At 42.8% G+C, this 26,666-nt stretch overlaps 2 protein-coding genes across 2 annotated transcripts in view; both read right to left on the bottom strand.

Annotated features, from left to right (window-relative positions):
* LOC127023277 (peroxidasin homolog) overlaps positions 1-8,748 on the bottom strand; it is a 43,293-nt gene extending 34,545 nt beyond the window's left edge. Inside the window, exon 1 of the mRNA XM_050907339.1 lies at positions 8,585-8,748. Coding sequence (XP_050763296.1) covers positions 8,585-8,748 — 164 coding nt within the window. The remainder of the gene's footprint in view (positions 1-8,584) is intronic.
* A 2,685-nt stretch (positions 8,749-11,433) lies between these two features.
* PCMTD2 (protein-L-isoaspartate (D-aspartate) O-methyltransferase domain containing 2) lies at positions 11,434-25,177 on the bottom strand. Its single transcript, XM_050907122.1, has 6 exons — positions 25,131-25,177; positions 21,656-21,990; positions 20,263-20,365; positions 18,303-18,474; positions 17,223-17,346; positions 11,434-15,676 (listed from the first exon to the last, which is right to left on the bottom strand). Exons 2-6 carry the CDS (start codon positions 21,960-21,962, stop codon positions 15,294-15,296), a joined length of 1,089 nt encoding a protein of 362 aa, XP_050763079.1. The 5' UTR covers positions 21,963-21,990; positions 25,131-25,177; the 3' UTR covers positions 11,434-15,293.
* Between the last annotated feature and the right edge of the window lie 1,489 nt (positions 25,178-26,666).

Raw genomic sequence — 26,666 nt, forward strand, 5'->3', positions numbered from 1 at the left:
TCTGGCGCGTTTGGCTTTACTTGCATTGCTTCAAAAGCACGTTTCTTGCTCTTCTTGTTGGAAGGTGTTAAATATCCCTCTTCCCGGATGATGTGAATTTGAGGGTATCTGTACGGATTTTTCAAGGCAATGGCTGACACCGTAAAGCCAGATACAATCAAACACTGGCAAAGGTGATAGCACAACACGCTGACTATTCTCCACGGCCTCATTATAAGGAAAGGAGGAAAGACTAGACCATGAAAAAAGGTGAAGAAATGCAAACTTGATTTATACACCGTAACGCACAGACACCAACTCTGCCTGCCCGGGGGGGCTGTAAAGAGCTGTGTAATTAGTCCAGGCAGCTGGCTACAGGTAATAGGGAACATAACAAATAAATGGAAGAAATACACAGGGGTCAGGGCTGAAGCTGTTGATGCTCATGGAAGGCAGCGGGAAGCAGGCAGTGAAGTGTAAAATACCACTTTGGGTCACAGGCTGCAGGTGGGGAAAAGAAAAAAATCAGACTATTTTCATGAACAAAGACAACTGCAATCCTTTACACCCCAGCGTTCACACATAAGCGCATAGCTTCCACAGCTGAAACTAAAAGCAAAACCCAGAGCCACAGGTGACTGAAAACATCTCTGAAAACCCAGAAAAATAAAACACAAGCTCCTCTGCTCCCAGGGTTGTTCTCACTCTCGGTTGCTTGCCAAAAACAACTCCTTGGAAATGGCGCTGTGGAATTTTGCACCTGGTCTCCAGCTCCCTAAGCGAGTCTGACCTCCCAGGCGGTGGGCTGCTTCACCTGCGAGAGCAATAAAGCAAACCTGGGCTGCAGAGCCTGGCAGGAGTGACCCTGTGTCACGAACAGAGGTCTCATGGCTGTCACTTGGCTGGACCATCTCTCAGTAGTGCTCCTGCTAAGCACATGGATGGAGAGATGCCTCCTGATAGCTCCCACTGATGAGCGAGCAATGGGGGTCTGGTTTCATGCAGGAACCTTTCCCCTACACCACCCCCAAGGAGCATAGAATAAAACTTAGCTTATTATTTTAATGAAATATCTTGATTTTTCTTCTGTTTTCTGTTCCAGAGAAGACCTTCAAATGAGTCCCTGGACCCCAACTGTCTTGCACTCCTTTGGAAAGCTCACTCTCTGGTTTGCTCTCCATCACACAAAGGCAACAGCTTTCCCCACAGACAAAAAAGGAAACTGAAACATTGCATGTCTACTCTGAGCACTTCATTTCAAGATATGATGTGAATTAACTGGAGAGAATCCAGAGGAAAGCAATGGGAATGATCTGAAGTCTAGAAAACATGACAATGAAAAGAACTGAAATGGCTTATTTAGCCATAGATACAATAACTATGTCAGAACGTTGCTACAGATAGAAAAAAGGGCAAATAGTCACTGACTAAAACTGCAGATTCGGATTTTTTTTTTAAATCTCTTAAATAGCAAGGCTAATAAAACACTCAGGTGGACTGCAGGTGAGACAGACATTAGCCACGTACGGTTTAGGTAGGTGGATCCTGCCCTGGAGGCAGAAGGATGGACTAGACTATTCTGCTCCCTGTACCCAAGACAGCCGTAAAAAGACAGTAGCGTGGATGTCCCTACACAGCAAAGAAAGCCCTTGGAGACCCAGAGGAACCCACATCTTCCTCCTTACCAATGCATTAAAAAAACCCCAATACTTTGGCTAATCCATAGTGTTTTTTCTCCAGACCTTGCCTTAGCCTGAAGCTTAGCTGGTAATGAATGCCATGTAGGGCTGCACTGGGAAATTCCTGGCTTGCATGTATTTGATTGAGAACATTCCCTACAGAGTTTGTCCCCTCTTACACAGAAACGTTTGTTTCTCTCTATTCCCAGGGCACTCACTCTGGAAACCTTACATTTCTTTTCACCAACAAGTGTGCTTTTTACAGGGACCCACCACACAGCTTCTCCCGTGCCAGCCCGTTCCAGCTGCCGTGTGCACCAGCAGCTGGGCTCCCTCGCTCCCGCCTGCTTCTTTCCACCTTGGAATTTGCAAAATGATGGGGGGGAAAAAAAGAAATCCCTTGTGATTTAACTCTCCTCCATATTTTCAAGGCCAACAGCCTGGGATTACAAGATACCTTTCCGCAAGGAATAAAGGGGATATCTGCCGCTAGAGGATCCCAGATCCTTTTCTACCTTCACATACACAGTGCCTGGAGGCCTGGGACAGCAGTTGTCCTGCATCACGCAGTACTGATCCCTCCAGGCAACACCAGCTTGACTGGCTCAGCAGAAAATCTCACCAAACCCTCGTGCCAAAGCATCACAGCTCTGACAGGAAACTCGGCTGGAATATGTGGATAATCTAGGATCTGCTATTGAAATAACTCGCCTTTTCTGGCTCTGGGAACTCTTAACCCCATTGCAGAGGCTCATCAAGAATGCCAGAATTTGCACATGGATGGGGAAACAGGTCTTTACAGAATGACACTTGAATCTTTCTGATCCTCTCAGCTGCTATCAGAACAATCATTCCTGAAAGCATTGTGTTAAATAATTATCACTGATGAGCATATAAAGCAATCAATGGCTTTTACAAGAAACTTCCATTTCTGTTTAATCTATTTAGGCTTTTACAGAATCATGTATTACTATGTTAACTAAGCAGATAATTAGCTACAAGAGGTATTTTACTGCAGTTCCATGGAAATTACTGCATTGGTTTCATTGAAGCATCTTTTGTGTTCAAAACGTTGTGCACAGCAATGATGCTGGCAGTTCTGGACCATTTCACCCAGAACTGGTTGAGTAAGTGGCAGCCACGCAATCATTATCAACAAAGACACAGAGTAAAGGTGGTTTTACAAACAGAGATAAGACATTGAGGTTCCTTCCAGTGTTTCCTGGGGAAGGGAGGATGTGAAAGACATCCTAAACACAATTTTTAGGTCAAGTTTCCCATATGTGAGAGGAGCCAGAACATTTATCAGAAAGATGCTTGTTTCTCTTACTTACCCGCAGAACATCGGAGTCGGCTCTGCAGGTTCCCCCATCCTGCCAAACAGCTCCAGTCCTGGCAGGAAGGGAAAACAGCCTTGCTGAGATGGAAATGAAGTCTTCCAGACTCACTGTCATCAGCTCCCCAACTGAGGAATGTCCCTCTCACACACGAATCCCCAAACGGCTTTAATAAATGACAGCCTTCATCTCCAAATCCTTACATGGACAGCTGAGCATTGCCATCTCTGCGAGACAGATGAGGAGACCGCAGGGAGGCTCAGGGCTGGGGTTTTTTCCAAGTCCTGGCTATTTTGGGGCGTACCAGCTTAAGACATCAAGATTTGACTGTTCAAAGAGCGAAGAGGAAGGAAAATATGTTCAGCACGGAAATACTAGTAAACGAGATTATACGATCATGGTTGAACCACTGAAGAGCAAGCAGATGCAGAGCGCCTCATGCTGCAGAACAGGCTGTTGTTCTCTGTTGCACTGCTACACTGCTTACATTTTGAAGTTTTAGGGATAGGCACACTAGATTTTAATTAAGAAATTACCATAGGCATTCCTGAAACCAGGTTTTTAAGATTTCAGCTCCCACAAACGGGTCAAATTTTCAAAAGGGCTCCCTCTGCATCAGCTGGGGCAAGACAGTAATTCAGCAGTCAACGTACCAAGCTGTTTTGATCCCACCTTTTCTGTGCACGTAAGCTGGCGTCAATGTTGCACTTCAGAGCCTGGCCCTGAAGGCAGTGCCAGGGCAGGAGGGGTCTGCTGGTGCTTCATCCCTGCTGGAATGATTTCGTCACCTGCCACAGGGCATCCCTTTAGCTCTTGCCAGTAAAGGCAGGAGCAAGGAATATCTCCAAAACATAGTTTTGGCCCTGGACACATATTCAAATAGGGAGATTACACAGCAAACCGTTGAGCTCATCAGTCTTAGATAATTTTGAGCTATTAACAGCTGGTATGGAGATTAGGGTCTGACCCTAATCAAAACATCTAAGTCTATTCTGGGGCATTCATGTCAGCAAGGAGAAAGACTTTCTTAACCTAATGCGTATTTCCTTTGTACCATCTATTCAAGATACTGCCCACATCAAAGGAAGACAACTTTCCCTCCTGCTGAACTGTGTTCTAACCCTGATCTGGAGGGAGTAAAAGAAAATTTCAGAGCATAAAGATAGATCTATCTTTTTCATGGAGCCCAAGAAGCAGTAGCACCATGCCAGCTTAAATGAACTGCTGGGGCATTCTTTAGTATTGAGTCTCATGTAGCATAAGTGTCAGCTTTTTTCTTTTTAAGAGCATGACCATTTAAGTCTTTACCCAGAATACACACACATTCTTTCATCAAAAAATATCGACTTCTCCTTAAAGAGCACAGGAAAAAATCCTGGTATACCTATGGGGAGAAGGATGTGGTGAGGTCAATTAAAATGCAAATACTCAAGTGGGAACCAGATGATGAAGCACTGTGGAGTTCAGCGAAGGCAGGATTTCTAAACCCTTGAGGTAGCTACAATCCCACGAGTTAGGATGTTTTCATCAAAAGATGCTGGAATGTTTCTAGGAAGGAAAATATGTTTTAAATACCTTCCCTCCGCATTTTCCTTCCGATGAAGGGACTTCTATAAACAGAACATACAGAAGACTTTGGTCACCTCTAAAAGGTTTAATGAGGATTAAATACTACAGCGAGAGAAGTCAGAAAGAGATCACACCTGGCACATCCAGAATGTGTGGGTGTGCGCTTAATGGCTGCATATAAGACTATCACATGCAGAGGAAATGAGTAATCCCTTCTTCAACCCAAAGCGCACGACAGAGACCACAAAGGGAGCAGCATTTCCAAGAACTCATTTGCTCAGTAAACCTTTCCCCAACAAATGCATAAAGTTCCTTCTCAAAACTACGCTCCTTAAGATAAGACCAGGAGAGCTACACCCTGTCCTACTACAGCCTTCCCTACTGCAGCGCAACGATCTGCGGGAGGAAGAAAGGAACCGAGCGGCCACCAAACACGCAGCACGACGACGACGAGCAACAGAACTTGTCAGGCTGGCCGTGCTTACACTGCCCAATTAGCAACCAGGTCTGTGAACAACTGGGTCACCTTCAGTTCATGCCAGCGATGCGTTCAGATCCCAGATACTGCGCCGCCTTTGCTTGTGCCCTCAGCTATGTTTCTCTAGAAGTACTCATTCATTATGTGTTATGCATAATGCAGAAAGGAGAATAACCCATGGATAATTGGATTGCAATCCATTAGCTGCCAGCCAGAAGGGAACTTCTTTCCATGGATTTCTTCTACTCATGCCCACACGTTTCAACGTTTATTGTTTTAAATGTCACACTGTAGAACAAATGACTTAGAAGGTTAAAGACCTATTGAAATTTTCTGAGTGTATGTTTCACAGCTGTTCCCTTCTTTGGGCTGCTGGCGAAAAGAACTGCTTGAATCCCAGCGGTAACCAGCAGATCACATCTGGATAATCATGTTCCAGTCGAACAGACAGCAGCCAAAATACGTTTGCAGTTATACACCATGAATTTTTATAGCTTACTTATCTGTACATGTGTAGCCATTCCTGCCATCCCATTCTCTGCTCAGGATAAAACGAACAGACTTCATTACCAAAGATAAATAGTCTATTGCTAAAACCAGACATTGGGCCAGATCCTCAGCTGCACCCAGCTGGGATTGCAAAGGGAGGAGGGAAATGGCGACCAAAGAGGAGCCAGTAACAGCTCATCAATCCTGGAACTGGTTCCATGCCAACCCCAGCATCGCTCGGAGAAGGCTATGGGCTGCTCTAAGTTCCGCCAGCTGGCTACAGCCCCGAGGGGGCCATCTGCCAACGGGGCTTGTTGAAGCACAGTGTGTGCCGGCTAGAAGACTTCCCCACTCTTCTAGGATTGTGAGAGAGAGGGTGGCACGGAGTCACGGAGGTCAGAAAGTCCCAAACTCCCAACTTCAAAGCAAACTCCATCTGGAAACTGCAGCTGTTCTGCGAGGGAACCGAGCTGGAGCCTGGGATCGGTGTTTGTATCTGCAGTCACAGACTCGGTCCTATTCATACCAAAGGGCAAATGTGGAAAATATCACAATCCCACATTTTCTACTCAGAATAACTCCACGATCAAGACTATTCTTGCTATAATTCTGAATGTTCACTCTGACACAACGGTCCTCCCAGGAGAAAGATTAACATACCAAAAAGTTGGAGTAGTCAGCGGCTTGGTTAAGAAGTATTCTTTGATCTTTCACAATTAAAAAAGTTTAATTATGCAAATGCTATTTATAACAGATACAATGGGATGCTGGCTGGCAAATGCATTCCATACATTAGATCTTGAAGATAGCCAGAAAGTCAGGATTTTTACTTGCCACACACCATATAAAGGCACATGATCTGCCAACAGAGAACACTTACCAGGCTCGTATGTCTTTATATCTAATGGGATCTCTGCTCATCAGTATGGTTTTGCTTATAATTATGCAGACAGTATTAAAAGAGAATAAACCAGATAAATCTCCTTAAAAAATACTGGTCTATAAAGACAGTCATCTCATTTTGGAATATTACTACTTTTATGTCTCACCCTATACCATTTAGTTAATGTTTAAAAACCCAGTTTCCCATTCAAGGTTGTGGCTATCATGTTCAACTAAATAAACCAGCTTTCCAAATGGTTAAGCGGGCAAAACATGGACCATTTACCAGCAGTGTACATGCAAACTGGTTAGAGCAGGGGAGAGGGAATTAGGGTGACTGTATACACTGCACTGGAAAATCTGGTCACCTTTCTAGATTGAGTTTTACAGACAACTCAATGCCACCTAGGTTACAGCAAGGAATTTTACCAAAGCTGCAAGGACAAGCCATGGACCAGAGTTAGGTTTTGCCCCCTGCAGCACAGAGAATGAAGTGTGCTGTTGCCAGAGGGCATTTAGAAATAACACCATTCCAGTACTGAAAAAAAGTTGGTGACCACAGTAAATTTCCCTCCCTCTGCACTCAAAGAATCTCCACCAGAAACACACTCAGGCTATCCAGTGTGACAGCAAGTGTTGTCTCATTTCAAACAGAGAACAGAAATTAAGTTCTCTCAGTTCAGCCAATGAAACAAACTTTTCCCCCAATAAAATCTATGTTTAAACAAGGAGAAACAAGTTATTTTGCTAAAATCGAACAGTGTAAGGGTATTTAAAATATTTTAATATTTTCAAGATGCAGGGGAATAAGGGGGGGGAAAAAGTTTGGTGACAATTTGGAGAATCAGACTCTGCAAGTTGCTGTAAGAGCAGATAACCACTACCCAGACAGTTTGCAACAAGCCGTACAGTACTGACCAGCTCCACACTGTAGGATAACCACTCCATCACTAGCCTAGGGAGAGAGCAAGTCCAGATTCCGACCTGCCCCATGTCAGGGTGACTCCCAAGTAGCCCAGCTGCAATGTTTCCCCAACAGCATAGCTTTGGCAGCTGTAGCAAGTGTAGGCATTTTCCTGGGTGCCACTAATGCTAGAACCTCTGTGGTTTCCAACCACCAAAGCAGATCTGGGTGGCAGCAATTAAAATGCCAGCATCCTGCCCACATCACGTTCCTTAGGCTGCCAGCAGAGGAAATGCATTAGCAATATCAGTGAGATGTTTACAGGAGAAATTCTGGTATAGATGTTCTGGCTGAGACCAAATGTGGTTTGTTGCAGGCACAGGGAAAAACTTCTCAAACTAGTGTCGAAAAAGTTTTACAATTGGCAGCAGTTTAAGGAGGATGAGTATAAAGATAAATTTTTGACAAGTCTTTCCTACTATTTACAAAAAAGGTCTTCCAAACCAAGGGATCAGCTAAAAGTAACACAAAGGGAAGTAGTTTGTCACACTCCACTGCATCTTAAAGCCACCTTTAAGTTTAGGATTAGTTTAGAATCACAGGGAAGTGCTCCTCTGGCTCTATCAGTAAGAGCTGAGTTCAGGAGTCTCCAAGCGTTACATGCCCTTTTCCTCCACCTTTCCTGTTCGAATGGACTCAGCCAGCAGCCTCCTCACCAACAGGTACTTCATTTCTCAAGGAATCTGTGAGTTACCACAGTTGTCGCTTTCCAAATAAGCCTTAAGTTTGGTTTTGTATAGTTCAGATAGAAACTGGAAAACCAGTACTTAAAGTTTGGGAAAGAAATGGTGTTGTATGTATTAGAAAAGTGTTTGATTCAGTAGAAACAAAAGCCTGAACTGCTGTATTTCCTCTCTCTCCCCTACCCCCATATACAAAGCCTTCTCAAATGTAAACTGTGTACCTTTCTATAAGCTCAGTTTAACATTTGTGACCTTTGATTCTCCAAAACTGTCTTCCAGTGATCACCCTGGCATTATTCTTATGAAATTTTTCAATTCCCTTGATTATCCTGTTAACAATTAACTGATGTCAAAAGAAGCAGTTTCTGGTTTATGCTTTAAAAGCATGAAACAGTTTGTGATGCAGACAATTCTGCAGAAAAAAAGGAAGAGGATAAAAAGCATGCCTTTGGCCTTGACTTTTTCTGTCTTCTTTCTAAAGACCAAGCACGTAAGAAAGGCAGTAAAATGAAATGGTTACTCACAGTATGTTTGTCTGAGGTGGGATATCGGGGATGGTTTCCAACATCAGATGCATGCATCTTACTGTAGTCCTGAAGCACAGGCAGCGACTAGGACAGGAGCAGGAGAAACTAGGCAAGAGGAGAAAACACAAAAAGCCTCGAAGAGCTGAAGATTTGATCAGCATGGTGTTTGCTGGAGTGTATTTGCCTCAATTCTGAACTGCAGGGAGCTGACAAAAAAAAAAAAAAAAAAAAAGTTTCCCAGCCCTGAGGTCCAGGAGGAGGGGACTCATCAGCATGTGTTTGCAATTACATTAAGGCAGTTTGACAGTCCAACCGCCCACCCTCTCTGCCATTATATACATCATCGAAGATCAGACCGTTCCCATCCCTCTTTAATTGCGGTGCTGAAATACAAACTCTTAAATTTTGATTTATTTTTGCCTTCTCATTTTGAACAGCAAGTTAACTCCTCACCTTCTCCTCAGGCATTTATCTGAAAGCATGCAGAACGTACCTTCACGGACAATGACCAAAAAATGACCCTGGGCTTCCAAGGCTGAGCCAGGACGCAGATGGCCCAGGGTCAAGTTTTTTTATGTCAAAATTTTTGCCTTAGCACACTCTCTGCAAACTAAGGATAACATCTTATCTAACAGCCTGTCAAATGTATCAGGCGGGAAGACTTTTAGGATAGAGGCTGTCTCTTATTACATGTAGTTACAACATCCAGCAAAAATACGTTTCCAACCATTGACGGGAGTGTGGAATGCTACAGATAAGTGATTTTAAAAGGGAGATCACTAACTGAGATAAATAACCTGCAAATAAAGACAAAAAACCCTGATTGTATGCATTCTGTAAAGTTTCTTATGCAGAGTAAAAGCTGATTCATTTCAAAGACCTTTTAGCTCGTACAATTTCTTTCTACAAGGACATCACTTGGAAAAATGTCAGGATTTTGGAGAAATTAAAGGCAACTGAGGGGTGAAGAGGGAAAGAAACAATGAAATCAACTGAGTTTGAACTGTAGGAAATGCAGACCTCAGTTTGTTTCTCCCACTGGATGATAAAAATGAGATGCAAAAGGGAGGACTTGTTTCCAGTTGAATTAATCACCTTTTACTGTTATAAAGAAGCTTAGAGCGAAAACAGCTTGTCTTTAAGTTATTACTACACAAGCCCCTAAACGTGTGGGTTTAGCATGAGTGTGAGGCATTAACGGTCATTAGGATATAAAGGTACTTGAGGAATTCCAAACACAGCACCATTCCACATGACCTGGAAGATCAAACGAAAGTTTCCCATCAACCTGCACGTCTGCTTTATACTGTAAACTATAATATAATTAACGTGACAAAACAGTACTTAACAAGAGTAACATTTCAACCTCCTCGGTTCTCTTCTCCCTTCAGGTTCTTTGTCACTTGAGCATTCGGGGAGAGTGTTGAGTTTTAGGGTTTCACTTACAAATTTCACGTCATAGATGGCAAAAGCTGTATTTCTTCCCAGCTGTAAAAGGGCATTATACTGCAGGTTTTCTGCATCTAGTCCTCAGGCAATCTCGTGTTTGTTTGCCCTGACACCACTTTGAAATTTAAGCAAGTTCGCCGAACTCCTCCCCGCTCCCCCCGTGGACCCAACTCATGGTTTTGAGCAGACTGTCCTCTAGCGGCCACCCAACCCTTTGTTACAAAACCAGGTTGTAAAAGGCTAAATTATCTGCCTCAGCCTTTACACAACAAGTGGCAGCGGAGGGCAGATTGCTCCAGGTGAATGACAGCTTTTAATTCCAGTTTGAGAAGTTAAGTGCATCCTTCATGTGCATCAGAAAAGACGACGTAGGTTATGCCAAAGTCTTCAAGACTTAAGTCGTATGTTCTTCCAGCCTGATCGCTTCCCCATATCATCACTTTCCAAAACACATTGAACTCCGTGAGGACAGGGTAACACAGCTACTTAAGAGCTGCTCTGTAAAGAAGTATTTCTAGGAAAACAAACAAAAATGCTCTCTTCTAAACCATGCTTCAGTATTTAGGAAAGTCGTCAACATCTTCCCTAGCACATCTGGCCACTTTACAAATACAAGGCTTTTGCCTTCTGCCTCCAATTACATCTTGGTGCATAAACTCTGAGCTCTAAACCTACCATCTGCAAAAAAAAAAATGCCTTCCAGGTTTATTTATATTGCTAACAGGAGAGCTGGGCTAGGCATCAGTCATGTTTCTATACGTACTATCTTTGGAATCTTATTTCAGCGCCTGGCTGTGCGACGGGTGGCAGCTTCGGGAAGGATTGATGGGTATTTGCCTACTGCTTTGTGGGAATGGGATCTTTAGCCAAGTCAGCAGATGTAACAGTGGCCATACCACAGGGAATAATTTGAGTGCAAAAAGCCAAGTTCTGCAAGCTATACATTTACTTAGAAGCAGCTCTTCACTTGAACTTGGAAGACACCTCTTCTAACTTGCTTATCTCCCCCTCATGACAAATGAGATGTTTGTGAGCTGTTATGAAATGCTAGCAATCACAGTTCCCTTACTCCTGCATTAATTTATCTTATTTTCCATCAACATGACAAATTGTTTAAAAAGGAGTGTGCAGCTCTGAACAAGAACCAGAAGTTAACTCCTAAGCAACAGGAACGAAAGTGAACGCTTGTGTCCCATGCTTAAGCATTTCCAGCCTCTGCGAGACAGACTTTTTCACACCAGTAGAGTGCAAGGAAGTTTGGTTTTGTTTTTCAGGTGTGGAGTTTTTTTTCCCCCCACCCTTCGTTTTATTTTTAACGATCACTTCTGCCCCGGTAGAAAGATTTCATTGGAGTAGTTGCCCTGAGGAGCTCACCACTACTTCCCAGGGAACTGTGATGTTTTACATTTTACTATGAAGTGAACATAAACATTATCTGACAAATTTAATTTACTCGATACCATTTGTATGACACATCCATAGCTTTCCAAAGCAGAAAAGGATTTTTTTTTTCAGCAAGCATCATGTGAAGGAAAACATTAACACTGAACTAGTCTCATGTTATAGTTGGTAAAAGGACATCTATCATACACACAGATGACAGGAAAAAACAGAGACTACAAGTAATTACCCTGTGGAGTAAAGGTTAGCAGATACATTTAATTAACAACAGTGTATGTGCTATTATGATCAGCTCCCTATTACAGCTGAAGCCAAAATATTATTCTCAATACTAGTGAAACGGAAGCCTTGAACATCAGCTCTTAAAAATCTGCATTAATTAAGCACTGAAACAGAGCACAGGAGACAAGAGGGGAGTTGCACTTCAGAATGCATTAAACAAACTCCTGACATGTTTGGTTTAAGCAATTCCTTGAAGTACAGAAGTGGACTAAATGACCTCTTGCTATCTGTTGTCTACAGGTCTAGCAGCCAGGAAAGTGAATTCGCTCTTTAACCATTCTGAAACATTAGATCTAGATCAGTTCTGTGTGTGCTAATTCCAAAATACATCTTGCACAACTCCATTACATAAAGGTTCAGAAATCATCAGCTGGGCAGGTTTCTTTTGAGAGATTATATTCTGAGGAGTTCATCTAAAACTATGCACCTGCACCATATTATTAAGTGCTTTTTCTAGTGCTCTAGTGTCTTAACCTTCAGATATGGAAATAAGTACTTACCTACAAAGTATTCTAATCACAACATGATGCAAAGCCATGTTAAGAAGGCTAAAAAGTCTTTACTGAATTTATTGATACAGAAACACTTCTTAATAAAGTTTAAATTGCGTAACACTTTTGCATGCCTCAGGCCAATTTAACTCTAGTTTCTACACGTAGATTTTGCAACTTACACACTAATGATTAAAGCAGCTTGAAGTTCATTTCTTTTTGCAAATTTACTGCAGTATCAAAACCTAAAAGGAGTCACATAGCATTAAAGTGAAGACTACTTAGAACACAAAAGGAAACAAAGCAGGTAAAATTCCTAGACAGCTTACAGACTATACAAAAACAGTTATGCTACAATTACTCTATTAGAAATGCATACAAAACTACAGTGCAAGTGCTTGTGCACAGGGAAAATGTATTTACAGTTCCCCTTCATTTACAGGCTATAAGCAATACTATTTCACAATTATATTACACATAAAATTTCTACTATGTGTTTGTTTGGATCTGTGGGGTTTTCGACAAAGGGACAACTTGACAACCTAGAACATAAATTTCCTGTATATATATTTATTTATTCAACCTTATCCAGGAAAAATAGCAGTATTTTATGCACCTTATAGAAAGCTACAAAAATCTAGCAAATGTAATAAAAAAGGCAAATCTGGTGAAAAATCTGATAAAATATCTTTTACAACTGGGGGTGGGATGGGGATAAAAATCAAGCAGGGATAAATGAAAGATAATTCTCCCTCAACTGGTCAGCTTTAACAGAATCTCAGCAAGGCTTACTAATACAAATCTGAACTTTAATGTCATTTTTAAAGCAACTTCTTCAAAAGAAGTTTTGTAATTAAAACTGAAGGATGACCTGGTAGCCAAAAGTAGGAGGCACCCTGTACTACGTAGGCATATGGAAATTGTGCCACAATACAGAAAGGCACGTACCTGGTGTGACAGCTATTAAGAGAAATGCCTAACAAATACAGAGGCGACAGCCTTTGGGGAAGCACAGAGAAATATTACACGTAGATTCTATTAAGCCTCTATTTACCACCATATTCAGGATTTTCATTTGCAGAAAGAAATTCATTGTAGTTGCCAGAATTACAGGATGGGTACTTGCATGTTTACAGGAAACCATCAGCTCAGTGGCCACAGAACTGCCTCATTTAAAATAAAGAAATAAAAATGTGAGGGAGCAAGATAGCTTGGGGTACCATTTAGACCAGAAGTGGAGACTTAGGAAACCAGAGGCAAAACACAGCCTACAACTGTGTTATGCGCCAGCAGCCACATGACACCATATTATCAGATCATATTCTGAAAGATACACAAAAAGCCTATTAAGCAAGGAAGAGTTCTCCACCTCGGGCTTAGACGTACAAGAGTTACCTGTTTATTTTCAAAGCCGCACAGAACTTCGAAACACTATTTATCATTAAGCAAGTTGTGCAACTCAGTACCGTTAACGGAAAACCCAGCTTATTTTTGGCAAGACAGTCTTCATTCATTCCTCAGAAAATGAGGAGACACCGTAAAAAAAAAAAAAAGATATCAAAGTGATACCAACTTAAGTGCTTCTGATGGGGCAATGCCTTAATATAGCTTCATTACCTACTGAGATGGGGTTTTCACCCCCCCAGCTTTAGGAGTATTTCACATCAATACAAGCTCAAGGGTTTCTTTCCAGCCTTTACCAGTTTAGGTAGATTTTTTTCAAACAGGCTGAACCAAGTAAACTTCCCCTTCTAAACATGATATCTCCTTCCATCACCATTACAGGAAGACTTGCGAATAAAAATTAGAGTTCAAATCCACAGAACTGCAGAGTATAAAAGCCTTCTATATGAGCCTGTTAAAACATCTACTTGCTGCAGGAATAAAATAACCTACCAAGTCGACCAACTTCATTCCACCTACTGTATGTGGACCATGTGTGCACAAGTTGTATTCTAGCCACCTTGCTACAGCGGAGGCACACACATCCAAACACCTAAGAACTGCATCGATTTGGCTTTCGAGACTGTTTTCAGGTTCTACATACTCTCCACAAAACTACATTTGGCTGATTTACCAGGACACAAGCCACTCCGCTCAGGCTAGCGCTCTGCACTTCACTCTGTTCAGCCCCGCAGACATAAGTGATCTCACACAACAGCAAAATCCACAGATTCTGCTTTCACAGTCAGTTTTCACAAACTCACTGCTCCGCATCTCCTCTCTACCCTCTTCCCCATCCAGAATTACTCTGTAAACATCTCCAGAGACAACAGTCACAACCCTGACTGCCCTAGCATCCCGTCAAAGCTCATCAGCTTTGCAATTCTTCACTTGCCTCCATCGCTTTAAAAAAAAACCAAAAAACCAAAACCCAACAACTTTACGTCTCAGATTAATTCACTAGAACAGGCGTTTCCCATTAAGAAAACCAATATTCTGTAAAACATTTTTAACTTTTACTGAAAAATTATATATAGTTTATCAGCAAAACTGAGACCAACCAAAGGGGAGCTGATGCTTTCCTTCTCATTCAAAACCTGGATGCCGCAAGGGTAACGCCAAAAATTCTTTCCTTTCTGTAAAAGTTGTGCTTTTTTAGATTACTGGAAGAAACAAGATTCGCCAGGTCAGTTTTTACTAATAATCTTCATCCTCCATCAATCACACACCATGGTAAACGCATGGCAGGTTTAGTGGGAGAGAGCACAGACAGCAGAGGTCTTTGGGGAACTGCTTAAGAATATGTAAAAACTGCAAATCGGTAGAGCAGCCATGAGATTTTTAGAGTATCTCTGTGCAGTTAGTTTCAGGGAATTAAATCCTCCTTTCCATAAGCAGCTGAGCATTTCACCAACTTGCTTCCTAAGGAATCCCTGCTGTAGGATAAAACTATAGCACACAACTGAGAAGAAAGAAGAAACTCAAAAAAGCTATAATGTTTAAGTATACAGCAGCCACATTCCCCAGCTAGCCTACTGCCTTGGGTGGTCATATTAGCAGGCAAGCAAGTGGTATACATTTGTCAAGCCCTAAGTAGTACTTTATTTTCTGCCTAATTCCCACTTTCTAGAAGAAGGAAATTACTTTTCCCTGTAATAAAGCAGGTAATATTTCAAGGGATCAGGCAACGGCAGACTCAAGACCTTTTCTCTCAAAAAGTTTACAGGGGGATCTGGCTTTAGTTCAGAGGGTTTAGTTTCTTCCTCCTCTCGTCTCTCATCCTCGATATCCTCACTGTTGTTGTTATCATCTGATGGGTTGGAGATACGACTAGCGAAGACCTCTTTGTCCAAGAAAACAATAGTTTCCATGCGACGGCGACGCACACGTCTTCGTTTAAATCTTGGGGGGTTCTTCAGCCCATTTCCATTTTTGCTCATTGTTTCTTGATGTATAATTTTTTTAATGGTTCCTCGGATGGCTATGCGAGCCAGATCCTGGAGGCTGCGAACAGCCACTGGGGCTAAAACAAAACGAAAACCATGAACAGATATGGAGAAACTCCCCTCAAGAGTACTCATAGGAAAAGTTGTATTTGCTCAAATTAAATCAGGCCACTTGAATTCCCTGCCGTGATTACAAAAACAGCTCTATTCAACTCCTGTCAACTCAGATAAACTGTATTGTAACTTTCCAAACAAAATTTAATTATGCATTTCTCTCATTAACTGAAGAAAAAGAATGGGACGAAAGAAGAGTTTCATATTTTGATGTCAAGTCCTCACAATTATTTTAAGATACACGTCTTAAAGATTATAAGAATGCAGACTTAGTGACTGAAACTGTGACTGTTTAATAACTTAGAAAAAGATATTTTCCTACCATAGATAACTAGACCTCAAGTCTATTTAACTCCTCCATAAAATGATTTTTCTGTTGTGAAGTTACTTCAGCTTTGCCAAGTTCTTCACTTATAAAACATGAGTACTATTTATGCTCTTCAAAAACTGCTTCAGACTTAGTGGGTGAAGACAGGCTGGAAACCATTTGGTAAAAGTAATTATAGAAGCATACAATAAGTTATTGTATTAAAATACTTCCCACATTAATGGTTTGGAAAACTGTTCTGTCTTCTGCACTTATTTGCTGTCAGCCCCTAAGTGCACAACATAACTCATGCAGCATAAAGAATAACATGTATTGATGCACACACATCCATGTACTAAAATGAATTTAAACTGAAGCGAACAAAAAACCCTGTCTTCTACTGACAAGTAAGCATTCCTGTGACCTGAATGAAGGAACCAGAAAAAAAATGCATGTAATATATACGTAGGTCTCACTACAAAGCCACCATACAAAGTATGCTGAAATATGCACTTAATGGACTTCATAGCACTGTATGGACTGCTTACTGAGCTGCTTTTTGTCATGCAAAGACATCTTGCCAGAATAAGAACAAAGCCTGACTAATCTCTTTATGGAAGCATCTCCGTCTTCATGTGTTCTTAAGAGGCCTCTCTACACTGAAGTCTTAATCTAAAGATTGAGGCCACTGTGTATGACCTGCATTTCAAACAGCTAACCAAAAATTGCACAACTTCTATCCCTCAAGCATTCCAGGTTCAGGATAATTCTGAATCGGTGGGCGGTGAGAGCCTCTGAGTAGATATAATGGTTGTTCACAGGTACTGCTTGTGTATTTTCCATCACCATGGCACAGTGCCTGAGAACCATGACAGTACGCAATTCAGGATTCACACAGATGTCTGCCTGTGCAAAAACAACGACCAAACATCCCACAAAGTTTAGGTACAATTTCACAAGAAGTCATTTGTATTTAGAATCTATTTTATGCAATTCTGATTCTCGCACCAGGCCTCTGCAGATATCCTCAAAGACAGACTGGGATCCAACACCAGATTTAGACAACTGTTCAAAGAAGGAAGCAGTTGGAGTAATTTTCCTTGAAAGGATTCATAGGGATGTCACATCTAAGGAAGCAAGGTGCAGCCTACAGCCAAATAGCAGAAGAAACCTCCCCCATACTCAAGAATGTCTGTACTCACGCAAGTGAACAAGCCTTGATTTTCCTGAATCTGCGTGGTTAGGCTGAATCAAAGGAGCAAAAGAAACAGCAAGAATCTTCTTGGTCTCCCAGGCAGAAGGACCAGTACGAGTTATCTTAGTCAACTAAACCAAAACAAGGAGATTATTGTCCATTGTGTGAACCACAGTAAGATTTTTGAACAAAAAAATGAACAAATGACTTTTCTGCCTGGACAAGTGGTTAAAGTACTAGAAGCTACAACAGTTAAAGCTAGGTAATAAGGAGAAACACTGGGGTTTTTTGAGAAAATTGAGAACTCCTTACAGGACTAGCCCCGAGTAACTTCATCTGTTGCAAGAGAGCATGGCAGTTTGGGTCACCCTGCTTTCCCAGATCTTCCTCAATTCTGAACCAGAACAGCTCTGTCTGACCACTGAGAAAACATGTCAGTCACTGATGAACATTCACTCTTGAAGGAAGTCTGCAGATCACTGGATTTCTGTTCCAGCTCAAATCTCTTACACTAACTCACTGCACAGCATCTTACTGGGAAGAAACTCTGCACTCTGCTCAAGTACCCTGACAGAGGTAATAAGGTCAGGTACCTACACCTCAGCCATTCAAGTCCGTTAAAACAACACACCTTTACACCAAAAAGATAAGCTGAATTACAATCTTGAGCTCGCACACAGGGCAGTTACCCACTTTTTACTAAAAAGAATCCATTGACATTTTTAAACAGGGACAACTTGCATGCTCTTTCATAAGCTAGTTAGGGTGTAAAATTTTGTATTTTGCCATTAAGTACAACACTAGATTATATAACTTGAACAAAGCCTTGCTGACATTTTTCTGCAGCATGAAAGTAAATCTGCAATTAACAACAACAGATCAGAATAGGTGAAAGACTGGTAGAACTATGAATTTCTTAAATATTATTAAGTACGCAGAGTTCAGTTTCCACTCATAGTGAAAACTGGTGCACTTAATGCTTTCTTCAACCTGCTACAAGAAGGGCAAACTAAAGGAAGAGCTATTGACTAAACTGAGATCAGAATTAAGAATAACAGAGAGAAACATGGGTAGAAAGGCACTCAACCTTCTCTTCTAGAGGCATGACAAGAATTCCCCCAACTTTCAACAGGTTCTTCATGTAGTCTTCATGTTCCTTCTGTACTCCAGCACCACAGTAAACACGGTCATACTGAGTACAGTCCGGAGAAATCTCTAAACAATTGCCGGTAACAAAAGATGGCTCACAAAATTCAAATCTGAAAATGAAGAAGATGTGTATCATAGAAGAATATTACAATTTATCAAACAGAATTATTTTCATGATTCTGAAAAAATGATACAATGAAAAATACTTGAAAAAAACAGTTTCACAGGATTTCTCCTCCGAAGCCCATATACTGTAGACATTATCAGAACAGACCACAGCTAGAAGTCTCAAAACCACAGAACAATGAGGTGAGAATTCACAGATGAAAATCTCCAAAGTATAAGGACGTATAATTTCATCCTTGAGTTGCATATAACTCTTCAGAACGAGCTATTTTCAGTCACCTGATGCTGACTCAGTTATAATATGCAAATATAAATATTAGACCTGCAATTCCAAATATTAAAGTTCTTTAAGGACTGCACCAGGGGTTTTTTGGCATTTTCAAAAGCTTTTAAATGGTTTTCAGCTGTTGTGGCGAACTATCACCTGATGCTTCAGAAATATGCTTTGCTGAAGCCAATGGAAGTTTTGCCATTAGCTTCAAAAGAACTGTGATTTCACCCTTCATAAAAAGAATTTTTGCCTATAGCATTTCTGGTTCAGTTTAGAAGAAAAATGAATGATTCTATGATGCTTCTGGTTTTCTTACATGATCCAAAACTACATAAACTTTAAGCCCTACATTTAAGGGCTGATGTTGATAGAAGTTGTACAACATATCCATTCTTCTACTGGTATCCTGAGAGGCAGCTCCGTATAGCACCTATTTATTCCTAAACACTTCCTGAAGCTTTCTGGTTTTGCAAAGCGTGCTAGACATTCAGAGCAGCCAGCTAACAGTTCCTGCACACGGTGTTCTAACAGCATAACCCAGCAGACATTTCTCTCGGCGATGCCAATTTTCCAGCCGTGTTGATTTCTGAATTCAGCTCACTTTTGCTCCATAGCTATCTTTGTCTGGAGAGAGAAAAAAATCTTCTTTAAAACACCTATTCAAACAATAGCAATGTGACTCTGAAAAAAACCTCAGTCATCTATGTGCAAGCACCATCCACACTGAAAACTTTCGGTCTGCTGCCAACATCAAGAAAATACAGCCCTGTCATCAGCAGCTTTCCAGTACAGCAGTAACAGCACAAGGCTGAGCAGTTTAAATTCCAGCACGTAATGACTTTAATTTTCTTCCTCCCACGAGAGGAGGACTATCAGGTATCCAGAGATGCTTTACTTCCCTGTTTGAACAAACTGCGAGACGAATCCAAAAATATGACAGCTACAACTTTTATTGCTGAGGTTACTATTGGCAATGGTTATCTTGCTGGAAAGTTATTACTTGTGACAGCAGCAAAATGGAGGTTCTAAGCAAGAACATAAATCAAATCCCAAGCAGTTTTAGTACCAACTTAATCATCATAAAACTACCTTCATATTTTAAAACACCATTTTTCTTCTTCTCAGATAAAACATTAGGCCACCACAGAAATCAGTTCCTATTTTTCTGATAACCGTGCATGCTCTCAGATCACAAACATAACTATTATTGTTATTTGCAAGTTTCAAGTTGTTACCTGCAAGTGCATTTTAAAATAAGTAACTTCTTCAGCTTCCTCTAAGCTCTGCAACAGCAGCACTGCTATTAGAAACACTGCAAAAATTTCTGAAACTCCCCCACAATACACATCAACTTTGAAGGTCACACACTGCAGCTCAGCAAGCCTAAGGAGCCAGAATCCTCAGATTACCCTGAATCCAGAGCTGCCACATGGGAGCAAGGACTGCATTGACTAAAGTCAAATGCACAAAATGAATCCAAACAGGCATTCTGCATTCTTACTTGTCAAAGCTGTCACTTGTTTTAATGAAGAAGTCCAATTTCTGCTTCGCATATTCGATCACATCGGAATGAAGCTCCACACCATGGTTAACACCAAAAGGACCTGCAAATTTAGAACACTAGGATAACGGTAACAGGCAACAACACAAAATCCAACAGGACTGAATACAGTTTTGGTTACTTCCTATAACAGATTGTTCCTTGAGCGTCAGACAGTCAGCGCTTGCGTAGGGTCAGCTATCTTAGTACTACAGTGGGAATTGCAACCCTATACCTGCAATTTCTGGCAGCAAATGAGGCTGTTTTGCACAATTGATTGTGAATCATTTGCTCTTAACTATGCAGGATACTCCTCTGTAGGAGGGAAACACTGATACTATTGCTGTAAAACTGACCACCTGGAAAAAATTCCAATGCAGAGCAATAGCCCAGATGTTTTAATAAATCCCTCAAAAAACCCCTGTTATTCTTATACCCCCTTGCTGGTATGCTAAAAATCTCCCCAAAGGAATCGGGAACAGTCACCATACACTGTACCTCAATTAACAGCAAAAATAAATTGGAAAATACAGAAGTTGTTCAGCACGCACGCTTTTTATTCAGAACTGACTTGGTCACTTTTCCAAAAATTCAAAGGAATTCAAAAGTCCTGGAGTTACATATTGGCTTCCTAGGTAATCTCAACAAACCCAGCAGAAAACCACAAATGGGAGAGGGGAGCGAGGCTCTATCCTGACAACAAACATTTCAGCAGTTAAAATTCTTGACAGCCCCGCTAAAGGAAAACATGTACCCTACAGTCATTTGCTATCTACCCTGGCAGCACAATTGCTGACTGAAATACTTAAGGGCGAACTGCAATTGTACAATTGCACTTTGACGCTTTGTGCCTACCGTAGATGTGGTCACAAAGTCAGTTCTGATGCACTAACTGCTTTCCCACCTGTACATTGGTAAGAGTCAAAATTGGATCTCAAACGTGTTTTTACACTGTCCTGTCTAGACTGAACAAACAAGGCAGGGAGCAGCTACAGTCACAGGTTCTGCAGACGTGCTCAATCCTAGTTTAAACATGGCACTCCTGCTCCCGAGCTGGGTTCTTGCTTAAGGCACGACGAACCCAAGTTTGTGTCTGGTCCTGCAGGAATCCACTACAGCCACCTGTGCAATCACATCGTTGCCTGTTCTGAACTGCCACAGAAATCTGGATCCCATCCGGTTCCAGAGAGAAGGCTGCAAGAATCCTGATAAATTGGCCAGTTGGATTAATGCATTCTTTACTTTCCTGGCTACCTTTCAGTTTCATTCCTTGAGGAAATCTTCATTCCCAATTTCAAAACTTTTTCTTTTTTAATCGAACGTAACCAGTTAACATGATTGAAAAGGTATTTACCCAAGATGAGTCCAACCATAGAACTCAGATAACCAGTGCCACTGCCAAGATTCAAAAATGACAGCCCTGGTTGCAGATCCAAAGCTTCCATCACCTCAGAGTAAATACATGGTGCCGAGAGATGAATATTTCCATGCTTCCATGCCAAGTCCTTGTAGGCATTGTCTTTGAACTCTTCCAGGTAGTAATCTGCTCGATCAATGGCTCGGAACGCCTGTTCTACCAGTTCTGTCCGGATATATTGTGCCTCCTTCAGGTTATCAATTAATTCATCATTATCTTCTCCTGCACTCACTGCACCTCCCATCTTCAATAGTTTTCTATAAGCACTAAAACTAAAAGAATAATAAAGGAAGGTCAGGTATAGAGCATGCACTTGAACACTAAATTATGCTGCTGTATATGAAGTACTTTGAGAGAGACCCTGAGGTACTCTAAGGACGACAAACACCAGAAAAACATTACCACCAGCACCCCCATGCCCCATCCAAACAATGAAAAACAAAATGCAGCAGATCTGGCATCTAGTACCTGACACTAGTGGGGAAAATCACAATAGACAATTTAAATGTGCAATGCCTGTCTTCAAACACTACCAACATTTTACTAGCATGTCAGCTTTTTCACTGAACCCTTTTATATAAAGGATTATTCTAGCTCCTATGCTTATAGGTCATTTTCCATTGCAAATCCAATGAACAGCGCAAGTTTGGCTTGCCTGTCAGAATTCTTGCCACACGCACACTTTCTATCTCTAATAGCATCAAGGGGAAGTGAAGAGACGAAGACACATGCAGCAAGAATCAGAAAAAAATCTCAAGTTACATTTTCTTTGAACATGCATCAGGATGCTGATTTCACAGAGGTTAAAAAAAACTCTGATCTAGAGTTCAAGCTTGCTTACTTTAGCAAATGCACTTTCACACAGCTCATCTTTAGAGCTTGAGCCACCATCATTAGTAAAGCACTTAATGATACAGACAGCAACTGCACAGAGAATTTCCACTGAAGCCTGTGGAATTTCTTAGGTCCTCTTAAGTCCTAGATCAGCTAACCCCCAATCTGGAAACTCTTCAGTGACACAGATTTATGAATTACCAACACTTCTGACTTCACCAACACGATCATCTCCAGCAACCTGTTCAGGCTTGTTGGTGTGGGGGAAAGAAAAGCAAGCACCTTCCTTGACTGTGCATTACATGGCTATACGCTTCATGTAGTAAAATATCTATAGGTCTTAAAGGAAAAGGTATAGGGGGAGAAGAACTTATCACTCAAAATTAATCTAGATTTTCTTCTCATATCTTAAAAAAAAATCCTTTTCAGAAAACACAACATTATTTTTTTTTTAAATGCATTTATTTACAACGCCTTTCTCTGCTCACAATAATAACCACAGAAGCAGCAGCTTTAGAGCTCATTCCTGGGATCAGAAGATCTGCCTACAGCTAAATTGTTGGGGTTTATTTGTTACATTCAGCAAGAGCAAATTATACACTTTCATTTTCAGAGGAAAAAAAGAAAAGCTACAGGAGTCTAAGGAAATTTCACAGTTATTCAAATAACATACCATCCTGATTACCTGCAGAGATACACAAAACAGGATGCACTTAGGCAGGGAACTCAAGTCAGTTTTTAATACATTCATGTCTCAAACACATCAATCCAGTTCCAGACCATTAATAAAACTTAAAAAAAAAAAAGCCACCTCTCTCCCTTCCACAGTTACTCCTTCATTTTCTCTACAAAAAATGATTGTGTTTTATTCTTCACAGTGGAAACCCATCAAGTTGAAGGCTTAGCTGTGTTCATCAGCCAATTTGATTCTTCCCCCCCCCCCCCCCCCCCCCTTATGTACACATCGACTCGTTGCACCTGCACATAGAGGGCTGCTTGTATCTTTGGTCAGTATGCTTTATAAAACATTCTGCATTAAAATACTCTCTTCCCTGAGGGTTTTGATTCTCCTGACTTTCTTTTGTAGCTTTTGTTCTTCGGCTTGCTTCTTTCTTCCACTTAAGCTCCATTTGCTATTAAAAATCTACATTTTTAAACTATGACTAAAGAGTTGCGCCTTTACCAGTGTTCCACTTTGGATCCCCAACAAATTCCTTCTGATGTACGCAAGCCCCACTGACACAACTGGTCCGACCTGGTTTTAGCTCAGCTATCTGCTCAACAACTGTTCTTCCATGTTCTACAACATGGAAGACATTTTTCTACTGAGATCAAGGAATATCCAAGTTGTGACAGGTGTCAGTTACTTCTGAAGTGATCACTTCTACTGGACACGAGCTTACTTCCAATAAAATGCATGTTTTATATGCAGAACACAGAACTCTGACATTTAAATTCCTCTTCGGATAATTCCACATCTTTGTTTAACCTTGTTTCCCTTCTCCTCTTGGAAGCAGGAACCAAGACTATGAGTAGGGCTTATTTTTAACAAACTTCTCCCTCCACAATTAGCCCAGTTGCACTTTTCACGTTTCTAGGTAAAGCACAGATTTCCACAAATCTGAGCAGGGACAAAGTTCATATGCAAAAATTACAATCATTAGCTGGTCACAACACAGGTATCAAACCCAGCAGCCTTTTAGTGTTGAAACATCCCTTCAATTGCATGTTGCCATCTTCCCCTTTAAGAAAAACAAAACAGAAAAACAAACAAACAAACAAGTCTGACATGAGAAGCTGCATTCAGACGCCTGAAACAAAACACTGAAATTAAAGCAATTTCTTCCAAGGCAAACACCAGCAGATGCACAGGGGAAGACTCAAAACAATACACAAGGCACAAAAATGCAATTCTTCACCCCAACACATTTCCAGGGTAATCCCTGCTCTGACATAATACGCTCCAGAAGGAAAAAACAAAGGTGAGGCTATTTAGTGATTAAAAAAAAAAAAAGTTACAGTTGGCACAGCTTTCAAGCCGATCCTTTCTAACCCTCTCAAACAACAAATTAAAAAGCCCCACGCCACATAGCTCAATCACTACCTGCGTTATCAGGCTGCTGCCGACGAAAGTGACGGAGATGAGAGAGTGGGACAGGGGTCTAGGAAAGCCTGATGTTGATACACCACCACCCCCCCCCCCCCGCCGGCTTTAATTACACCTGGGTGGCCCCGGTCTCCACACAGCATCGCTGCCTCCAGCCATGCCCAGAGCCCCAGTGGGAGCCCAGGCCGCCCGGCCGGGGAGGCGGTGTTGGGGCGGGGGAGAGGCCAGGAGAAGGGCCGTGCCCCCACCGCGGGGCACTCCCAGCAGGAGCGGGAGCCCCGCTGCCGGAGGAAGGCCGCATGCAGGGCTGAGGCGGGGGGACAACGGCCTGAGGAGGCGGCGCGGCTCCGGCCGGGGCTGAGGTGAAGGCGGGGGGGGGGGGGGGGGGGGCTGCAGCGGCCCGGTGAGGTCAGGTCGAGCCGGGACCGGCCGCACCTCAGCGGACAGGGTGTCCTCGCCCCCTAGCCGTACCTGAGCGGCGGCTCGGCCCGGCCCGGTGCGGCCCGCTCCCCTCCCGGGCCCGGCAGCACCGCCGTCCCGCCGCGCTCCGGAGCTGTAAACACTGCCCAGCTGAGCGCCGGCCGCGCCACTGCGCACGCGCGGCGCGCACCACCGCCGCGGGAAGGGGGTGGGGTGGGGAACATACCACTGCTTCCCGGCGGGGGGGAGGGGGCGCTGTCTGGACTGTACCATGCAGATCCGGAGCGAGGGGGGAAGACTGTACCACTACGGGACGGGGGGTGGCGCTGGTTCCCTGAGGGGAGAGCGGGCAAGGCCGGGCTCGTCCCAGTGCGGGGGCGACCGAGGGGCTCGGGTCTCCATCGCAGCGGGGGCTCGCCCTTCCCTGGCGGCACTGCGGCCTGAACACAGACTGGGCCTATATGTGGGACCTACTTATGGGACCTACTTATAGGACCTACTTATGGGGCCTACATACAGTGCTACAGACCAGGCCTTAATACAAACCACAGCACACAATGCACTGGGCCTATGGGTCAGAGCTAAATACAGACTGGCCCTAAGTACAAACTGGGTCTAAATATAGCCTAGGTCAACAGGCTAGGCCTATAGGCAGGGCCTAAACATGGACAAGAGCTACAGATTGGGGCTGAATGCAGATGGAGCCAACAGACCAGGCTTAAATATGGCCTGGGCCAGCAGCGCAGGGATATCGGCCAGGCGTAAATGCAGACCAGGTCTAAATACAGACTGGGCCAACAGCCTGCACCCACAGATCCAGCCTAAATACGGACCAGGACTAAACACAAACCAGAACTCTCTTCTTTCCCCATCTGTCCCGTTGCACAGCTCCTGGGAACATCTCCCCATCCCAGTGTGGCTGCCTTCCCCCAGCCCCGTACCCCCTACCCTGCCCTAATTTCTGGCTCCCAGCACAGGGCTGCATTTCCACACCTGCTCCTTCAGCTCAGCGCCCAGTTCTCCCAGTCTTCCCAGTCCTCACCCCCTGCAGGACACCTCCGCAGCAATCCCCGCTGTGACAGCACATTGCCCTGGCTCCGGGTGGGATCGGAGCTTCCCAGGGTGCGGGAGCGGATGCATGGAGCAGCCCGGCAGTGGGAGCCGGCGAGGAGCTGGGGAGATGCCAGTCTCCAGCTGGCACAGACAGTCCTCGCGCTGTAGCTGAACCTCCTGCGGGAAGCGTGGCCAACACCAGATGTTCTGATATCGTTAGTCAGGCTTGGGAAAAAAATCATGGGAACTTAGAAAAAAAACATTACTCTGGGAGCTAATTGATGCTCTTCATTTTGAGCCTATGAACACCCAACTTCAGTCACATGCTTGGATTTTTTTTTTTTTCCTGCAACCATAAGTGCCAGATACAAATTTACTGAGAAGAAAATAAGTGAGATGCATATTCACCTGACTCCAGGGGCTGGAGCTTGAAGGAAACCTGGAGTTTTGCGAGACTGCCACAATATCTGACTTGCCATTCGTGCAGTGGAGGGATTCTTGTCCCCGAACATGATCTAGCTGAGTGTTAGGCAC

This window comes from Gymnogyps californianus, chromosome 17 (assembly GCF_018139145.2).
Source record: "Gymnogyps californianus isolate 813 chromosome 17, ASM1813914v2, whole genome shotgun sequence".
Taxonomy (NCBI): Eukaryota; Metazoa; Chordata; class Aves; order Accipitriformes; family Cathartidae; genus Gymnogyps; species Gymnogyps californianus.